This window comes from Zeugodacus cucurbitae, chromosome 5 (assembly GCF_028554725.1).
Source record: "Zeugodacus cucurbitae isolate PBARC_wt_2022May chromosome 5, idZeuCucr1.2, whole genome shotgun sequence".
Taxonomy (NCBI): Eukaryota; Metazoa; Arthropoda; class Insecta; order Diptera; family Tephritidae; genus Zeugodacus; species Zeugodacus cucurbitae.
The window spans coordinates 51311020-51319835 of record NC_071670.1 but is presented as its reverse complement, the minus strand read 5'-3'; the positions used below and the strand labels follow the sequence as shown (position 1 = coordinate 51319835).

General features: G+C 35.6%; 2 protein-coding genes across 2 annotated transcripts; one reads left to right on the top strand and one right to left on the bottom strand.

The window, feature by feature from the left end:
- The first annotated feature begins 270 nt into the window (after positions 1-270).
- LOC105210660 (odorant receptor 67c) lies at positions 271-4344 on the top strand. Its single transcript, XM_011181747.3, has 4 exons — positions 271-1070; positions 1163-1361; positions 1761-1916; positions 4279-4344. The coding sequence occupies exons 1-4, from the start codon at positions 277-279 to the stop codon at positions 4342-4344; spliced, it is 1215 nt and encodes a 404-aa protein (XP_011180049.1). The 5' UTR covers positions 271-276.
- Positions 3525-5585, bottom strand: LOC105210661 (venom allergen 5-like). The gene is made up of 3 exons (XM_054231377.1): positions 5326-5585; positions 4738-5249; positions 3525-4658 (listed from the first exon to the last, which is right to left on the bottom strand). Exons 1-3 carry the CDS (start codon positions 5464-5466, stop codon positions 4412-4414), a joined length of 900 nt encoding a protein of 299 aa, XP_054087352.1. The 5' UTR covers positions 5467-5585; the 3' UTR covers positions 3525-4411.
- Positions 5586-8816: the final 3231 nt, after the last annotated feature.

Genomic DNA, 8816 nt, shown 5'->3' with positions numbered 1-8816 from the left:
TGTCAACTTTAATAATTTCAATTTATTTATGAAACAGGCGTTGAGAAACTAAAAAAATACCTGTCTCTCATACCAAAACTACTTCAATGTTTAATCATTTTATAGCTCATGTAGCGATTCGTAAAGGTTGAGATATTGCGAGGTAGGACACCAATATAATATTTAAGCGCTGTAACCTTATATAAATACTTGAGCAACACAAAGGTCAACTTCATTTCCGGTATAGAGCTTCGTTGCATTATTCCCAAACTCAAAATCTGCTTACTCGACAAAAGCATGTCATCCGAGGCGCGCACTTTCAGCGAATTCATACGCATACCCATCAGATTCTATCAGACAATCGGTGAGGATCTCTATGAGCATCGCTCGCCATATCGCACACGACGGCTGTTGCTCAAGTCGCTGCTTTACATCGGCTTCATCAACTTCAATCTACTTGTTGTGGGTGAGATTATATACTTCATTAAAGCTTTAAATTCCTTTGCCACCGTTTTGGAGGCAACCGGTGTGGCGCCGTGCATTGGTTTCTCCTTCGTAGCCGACTTTAAGCAGATGGCTTTGACGGCGCATCGTCAGACCTTGCGTGAGCACCTGGATCAAATGGAGGAGTTATTTCCGAAAACCACCGCGCAGCAAGTGGAATACAAATTGCCGCAGCGCGAACGTGTGATGCGACGTGTGATGGCCGTTTTCACGCTGCTCTGCTTGGCGTACACGTCCACGTTCAGCCTGTATCCGGCGCTAAAGGCTTCCGTACAATATTGGCTCCTGAGCGCACCAGTGTATGAGCGCAATTTCGGCTTTGCCATATGGTATCCATATAATGCGACGCAGAAGACTTGGGTCTACTGGCTCACGTATATGGGTCAAGTGCATGGCGCATATTTGGCTGGTGTGGCCTTCCTCTCGGCCGATCTGATATTGGTGGCCTCGGTGACACAGCTTTGTATGCATTTCGATTACATTTCATGTTGTTTGGAAGATTTTGCTGGCGCAACGCCGAAGCGAAGTGCGCAAGAGGATTTACAATATTTGCAAGCTTTAGTGGTGAAACATGCCAAGTGCCTGGAGTGAGTGGTGAATTATGTTGGTTGTTGGCTGGTGGTGTTGTTGCCATGCCAATATGCTAAGACTAAGTATTATTTGCTTTGTTTTGTTGCAGGTTGAGCGAACATGTCAACAGCATTTTCAGTTTCTCTTTACTACTGAATTTCCTAACCGCTTCGTTGACCATCTGTTTTATTGGATTTCAAGTGACTGCTTCCTCAACAGAAGATATTGTAAAATATATTATTTTTCTAACGGCCTCATTGGTGCAAGTATTTGTGGTCTGCTATTACGGTGATGAACTGATGACGGCGGTAAGTGAAGACTACAACATTTTTTAAATTACAATATGTTTGGTTTGTAAGGAGAATAATAGAAGATAGAGTTATTATAACTATAATAATGGCATATTAGTTACAAGCATCTAACGGGATTAAATGGACTCACATTTTGAGATTTCTACTTTTGAAAGAGTTGTTATGCTCTGGTATAGAACTTATGTTCCACATTTATTCTATAACCTCTTCCTGCTAAGATTGTTTCCAGCTCACTAAAATTTTTCTTCTACGAAAGTTACTTTCAACTCATCAACCTCTTCTCTTGCGTGATCTTCTATCGATCTTCCGATGATCTTTTTATACTATTTATTTAATCGTTTCCTCTTTATACAAACGATAACTTTATTACTATTATATATAATTCTTATTTTTCAGAGTCTACGCGTCGGCGATGCTGCCTACAACCAGAACTGGTTCGATTGCGACAGACGTTATAAGCGTCTTTTAACTATAATGATAATGCGTAGTCAGAAACCAGCTTGTATTCGTGCACCAACATTTCCACCAATCTCGTTTCGAACTTATATGAAGGTGAGTAAAAATTGAACGGAACATAAAAATTATAGGATTGTATTAAGTACCTCAAAGCTCCATCGGTTATATAATATATATGAGAGTGAAACCAGAATTCCGATAGTTCTAAGTTTGAATAAAGAAGTACTTAAGCGAAAACAATTTGGAAAGTGAAATGTAGGATTGAGAATTCTAGGGTCCTAAAACATAACCTTAATTGCAAATAAACAAAAAACAAGTAAGGAAGGGCTAAGTTCGGGTGTAACCGAATATTTTATACTCTCGCAATTTATATATTTAACTTTATTTATATTATATAATACACAATTTGACCAACATATTCGTCATATATATTGTATAAAGTCCATTGAAAGTTGGAAACCCTAATATTAGGTTAGAAGCACCGAGGTCCTCGTGTTCGATATATGGGGCCTTAAAAACCTATGGTCCGATTTCGGCGATTTTTAGAATGGGGCTACCACACTATAAACATAGTATTTGTGCAAAGTTCTGCATCGATATATTCACTAGTGCTTACTTTATGTATTATAAAGTAAACGATTCAGATCGTCTTCAAAGATCTGGTATATAGGTAGTAGGCGTGGTTGTGAAGCGATTTGGCCTATTTTCACAACATATCATTGGGATGTAAGAAAACTATTACAAACCAAGTTTCATTGAAATCGGTCAAGTAGTTCCTGAGATATGGTTTTTGACCCATAAGTGGGCGATGCCACGCTCATTTTCCATTTTGTAAAAAAATCTGAGTGCAGCTTCCATATGCCATTTCTTATGTGAAATTTAGTGTTTCTGGCGTTTTTCGTTAGTGAGTTAACCCACTTTTAGTAGTTTTCAACATAACCTTTGTATGAGAGGGGGGCGTGGTTATTATCCGATTTCCCCCAATTTTGGACTGTATAAGGTAGTGCCTAAAAGAAATCACTCTAGAAAGTTTCCTTGGTAGAGCTTTAGTAGTTTGCGAGATATGTACAAAAAACTTAGTAGGGGCGGGGCCACACCCACTTCCCCAAAAGAATTACATCCACATGTGCCCCTTCATAGTGCGATCCATCATACCAAATTTTACTTCCTTAGCTTTATTTATAGCTTAGTTATTGCACTTTAAGTGTTTTCGGTTTTCGCCATTTTGTGGGCGTGGCAGTGGTCCGATTACGCCCATTTTCGAACTTAGCCTTCTTATGGTGCCAAGAAATACGACTTTCAAGATATCTCAATTTTTACTCAAGTTACAGCTTGCACGGACGGACGGACAGACGGACGGACTGACAGACATCCGGATTTGAACTTTTCTCGTCACCCTGATCATTTTGATATATATAACCCTATATCTAACTCGTTTAGTTTTAGGACTTACAACCAACCGTTACGTGGACAAAACAATAATACTCTCGTAGCAACTTTGTTGCTAACAACTTTGTTGCGAGAGTATAAAAATTATGGACTATCGAATGACAAAAACTCGATGATAATATATTTCTAGACATTCTAGCTCCATAACCTCAGAAAATCTTTGCTAAATTGAAGTTGTGACATTAACTATAAGATAAATAAGCTATAAGCAAATGGACTTCTGACGATAAGTTCAGATTAAAATAAAAGAGATTATTTTCGAGTTTATATTTGGATAACATAATATTTTCACGAAAACTGAAATCCTAACGAAAAATTACGGTGGAGTACTTCACAATTCTCAAATTTTGTTCACATGCTTTTGGAATATTTATTCCATGACGGTGAAAGTCATAATGTGGGGTTCTCATTATGTCAAATTTAATGACACTAAATTGGCTAACAGTACAATATGGATGACACATGTCATCTACTGCATCGAGAAAAACTATGAAAAGAGTATCAAGTCTCGCAAATTTTATTCATAGGCCTTAGTAATGTGTATTCATGGTGATAAAAGAGTTATTGAGGGGTTTTTGTTATGTCAAATTTAATGACACTAAATTGACAACAGTACAATTTCGATGGACCCCTGTCCGTAGGGTTAACATTTAATACTAAAATGATTAACAGCTAGAATTTTCACTTCTTCCACGGATGTGAAATTGGTTTAAAACGAGCTGTCAATGCATTTGGCTGTCAATGTATTTGACGTAATGAGAACTGTCATCGTATAATAAATAAATATGCTATCTCTTGAAGTTAAAATATATCTAAAAATTCGAACACAAAGAGCTCTGAAATAGATCAGAAGCAAATGGGAGAATCTTGCCACAACAAAATTAAGGTATAGCAATTTTGACATTTTCTTCGAATATATAAAATATGATATCCTCTGCAAATATGCTTACAGTACTAGAATTTACTATAAAAATATAATACTCAATAAGTTTCTTTCATCTCTTCATAGGTTATCAGCATGTCCTATCAATTTTTCGCGCTATTGCGTACCACCTACAGTGGCAAAGGAAACTAGTTGATTTAAAGGTTGTACCAGAAAATTATATATGGATAGTTATAAGAAACTTAAAATTGTTTAAACATTAAAAGAGAAAAAGAATAAAGTTAAAAATTAATAAGAAAGTCGATTTATAAGTTTTGAAAACAGCAAGATTGAGTTCATCAGAATCCAGGTAGAGATTACGCGTACACATTCTGTGAAAAAAGAGATCTCTCAGTGGATATTGAAATGGGCAGTGTGTCGCTGGTGTGCCATAAACAAACAGCATACCCTCGGCATGTCTAAAGTAGGGATCGTAGAAGCAAAAGAGGCAGTACTCATTGTCATATCTATGAAGGAAATAAAATGATTTCGATCAAATCAAATATGCTTAAGATATCATAAAGTCTTCAGTTCTTTCGATTTAACCTGGCGACACTGCAACCAATGCGTCTAATACGTGGAAAAGCGAAATGCGTAAAATTATTTTCCCCACTAAGCAGTCCGAATGTGAGATTTTGAAAGTTTTGCTTTGTCGGCGGCTGCATGTGATCCTTCTCGAAGTACCAATTATGAAAAGCCATTTGCAGTAGTTCACGCGGTAAATAATGCGATGTGATACAAAAGCGATTCATTGCCACAAACATTTCTTGCTGATCTCCTTGTGTGCGATTCATTAAAGTTTCCACGCTAATTGGCGTTGACGTGTGCGCACATTCATCATCCTCATGCGGGCGACACTGACGGGCCCAATTCTCGGCCATCGTTGACAACTGTTTGCTCCATTTGCTCAATACCATATCGGCGACCTGCATGCGACTGGAAATACGGTCACGCACGCCATTATGCGCGGTAATGAGTTGCTGCCGTAGATCCATGTCTTCCAGTTCTGTACTTTCGTAAATGTGGTACGATTTGTAGCTGCAGTTATCGTAACTCTCCTGATAAACAGCGATGGAGTTGCATTAGTATTGTAAAGGGTTCTTAAAGATCCATAGTGTAGTGTTTCATACCAACCCGATCGCAGAGCGTGTGCCATCGGCTGCCACATTTCAATTTACAGAAATCGGTTGAGAATACGCTTGAGGCGCCTGGACACAAAATCATTATGTTGGTGAGAAGGAGTGTATAAATGACAACCCGATGTGATGATAGCATTTTGTGCGAAGAACTGGTCAATTTCAAACGACGTTTAATACGACTTCTATGTTGTTTTTGTTTTTTAAGAAAAGGTGATTGTTTTGAAAGTTTTTTGAAATGTTATGTTATCAAAAAAATTAAAACTCAATAAGGTAAGTTTTAGCACGGGCGGTGTCAAATTTAAGTATTATACTTTAGAAATTTCTCGATTTTGAAGTACATAGATTTGAAATCCGGATGTCTGTCCGTCCGTCCGTCTGTCCGTCTGTCTGTCTGTGCAAGCTGTAACTTGAGTAAAAATTAAGATATCTTGACGAAGCTTGCACAAATATTCCTTGGCACCATAAAAGGTTTCGCCCACAAAATGGCGAAAACCAAAAACACATAAAGTGTCTAACTAAGCCTAAAAAAATAACTAAAGTAATAACTAAGCCAAAAATGAAGTTATAAAAGTAAAATTTGGTATAAAGGATCGCACTAGGAGGAGCATATTTGAATGTAATTTTTTTGGAAAAGTGGGCGTGACCCCGCCCCTAAATAGGTTTTTTGTAAACCAATAAAGATATATAAACCAAAATTTCTGCAGCCCACCTCCCATACAAGGATTAGGTTGAAAATGACTAAAAGTGTGTTAACTCACTAACGAGAAACGTTAGAAACGCTAAATTTTACAGAAGAAATAGTAGAAGGAAGCTGCACTCAGATTTTTTTATAAAATGAAAAATGGGCGTGGCATCTCCCACTTATGGGTCAAAAACCATATCTCAGGAACCACTCGACCGATTCGAATGAAATTCGATATATAATATTTTCTTGACACCCTGATAATATCGGTTCACAACCACGACTACTTTCTTTATAACTCAATTTTGAAATCCATCTTATTCCTTCACTTTTTAATGTAAACATAAGGAACCAATGAAGATAGAGGAATAAAACTTTACAAAAATAGTGCATATCATCTCTGGCTTTACTTGTGAAAAAATTGTCGAGAACGGACCATAACTTTTCAAGGCCCCAGATATCGAACATGTTGAACTCAGCGTCTAAGGATAAATTTTAGCCGAAAATACGGGTAAATCTCTCCGATAATTTAATGTAATTCACTGGAAATTGTTTTCTTCGAATAGTGTGTCTCTGTTCCAAAAATTATTAAAATCGGGTCATAAAATCTCCATATACGGTGAGCTTTATTCCGCATATATGTATTGGTTAATATGTGAGCTATTTTAGCAAAATTAAGTGAGCGTATAGTCTTGGATATAGTGTACCTTGCTGATGAAAATGAATGAAATCGGTTCAGGAATTACCTTAGCCCTCATATACTATATATGACGATTTTCGTTATTCTATTAAACTGTATGCCGAATTTATGGGTTTATTTGTATGTTATCTTAATAATATTTCTTCAATAAATTGTGAGAGTATAAAATGTTCCGTTGCACCCGAACTTAGCCTTTCCTTACTTGTTTACTTTGAAAATTTCCCAATTTTCTTTTTAAAAGATTTTATTGCCTTGAAATTCTATTCTGCGCCTCTTTTCGTTAATTATTTAATTTTTTATCCAAACAATTACATATTAATGATTCATCGGAATCGCATATCACATGCCACTTGTCAATTTCATGTCATTCAATTTGATTAATTGTTCCTGTGTAACTGACTAATTGTAGAGTAATGTTAGACACTAAAGCATTACAACAATGTGGTGATATTCAAAATTAGTTAAAGGTCACAAAAGCTAAATAATACATACAATTGTTATATATGCAAATGATATATACCCTGCAGGAAATTATCGATATTTTAATAAGTATAAACAGTGGAACTTCCATAACTCGAACACTTGAATTGACAATAGCGTTTAGAAGCCAAATTTCATACAAATTTCCTTCCCTAACTCGAATTTCCATAACTCGAAGTTCTCCATAACTCCAACTCTTGAAGTGGCAATAGAAGGCAACTTTCATACAATTTTCCTTCCATGAATCGAACTTTTTGGTTTAGTTTTATAATACAAAATTTTAAATTTTACTATCGAGGTAGAATTTTAAAAGAGTCATTCTATATTGTACGGAGGCGAACAAAAAATATAATATTACCCTTATGGATTGCATAAATCATATAACAAAAACATGAGATACAGACGTCAAGAGGCAAACAAAAGCGTACTGCAACAAACAAAATTAAAGAATACATATTTTAACGTATTTACATAAAATTTTCTGCGAAATAAATATGTAATTAAAACTGTGCATAAATCCATATTTTACAGATCTTTGAAAATTTATATGTTTTAATGAAAATTCTATAACTCGAAGTCTCTCTAACTCGAAGTTTTTTTTGTGGATTATGGTGATTCGAGTTAGAGACGTTCCACTGTATAAGTCCTAAGCAAGGCTCTAAATTAAGGGTACTGCTAGACATGCAGTCAGTTTACAGGGGTTTACAATGAGCTATACGCTTCTTTGGAAAATATTTAGCAAACAATATAGTTGAAAGTTATTTGATTATATATTTTTATGGACATTTTTTTGGTATAATCTAATAATCTATTCTAAAAATATATATTTTGTTACAAACATTCCTGCTGGGTATATTTACAAGGTTATTGTTATGCTTGTCAACACATTGTTGTTGTTACAATTGTTGGCTCTGTTGGCATTAGCCTTATATAAGAGATATTAATGTGTATGGCGCCATAAATGGGTAATTCCAGGCGGGAGTTTTTGGAAAATAAATATAAAAATGGAAGCTGTTCTCTTAAATTCTATGCACTTCACAATCTTTGAAGGCTATCTTTAATAAATGTTTATGATTTATTAAGTGTTTCATAATTAATAAAATAAGATTTCTTAATATAAATCATATATGAACCGAGGACTTAAAAAACAATATTATGTGTAGGGTCTGAGGAAAAATCTGGATCGATTTTTGTAAGACATATGTATGGTTTATCGCTTATTGTGTCCACTATCTATAATCATACGATATTTAGACACTATAGTTAGTGGCGAACACGCTCTTGTATATTTCATTTAAAGTTGCATACTTGTTTTAGTTCATAAAGATGCCTCTTAATTTCTTTCTGGAACTACCCAAATGCATATTCGTGTCTACAGCACACCCAAACCTACCGAAGTGCTCATGTATTCGTAATTTATGGCTTGCTAAAACTAAATTAATTAAGTTAACATCATTTGCAAATACCTAATCAATTTATAGGCCTCTATTGTCTAATGCAAAGCGCACGCCTACAAGCTTAAATGTGCACTAAATGCAGCCAAGTACGTGTGTGAGGCACAAATGAAGTGCAGAATTAGTACATATTATTCAAATAAATGCATATGAAGTAATTTGCAGGGATA

Bases quoted from the DNA above. Each gene is read 5' to 3' on its own strand.
- LOC105210661 (XM_054231377.1), bottom strand. From the start codon at position 5,466: ATGCTATCATCACATCGGGTTGTCATTTATACACTCCTTCTCACCAAC. The intron at 5,250-5,325 runs GTTGGTATGAAA...GCTGTTTATCAG, and splicing joins GGCACACGCTCTGCGATCGG to GAGAGTTACGATAACTGCAG. The intron at 4,659-4,737 runs GTTAAATCGAAA...TTTCCTTCATAG, and splicing joins ATTGGTTGCAGTGTCGCCAG to ATATGACAATGAGTACTGCC.
- LOC105210660 (XM_011181747.3), top strand. From the start codon at position 277: ATGTCATCCGAGGCGCGCACTTTCAGCGAATTCATACGCATACCCATC. The intron at 1,071-1,162 runs GTGAGTGGTGAA...GTTTTGTTGCAG, and splicing joins AAACATGCCAAGTGCCTGGA to GTTGAGCGAACATGTCAACA. The intron at 1,917-4,278 runs GTGAGTAAAAAT...ATCTCTTCATAG, and splicing joins CGTTTCGAACTTATATGAAG to GTTATCAGCATGTCCTATCA.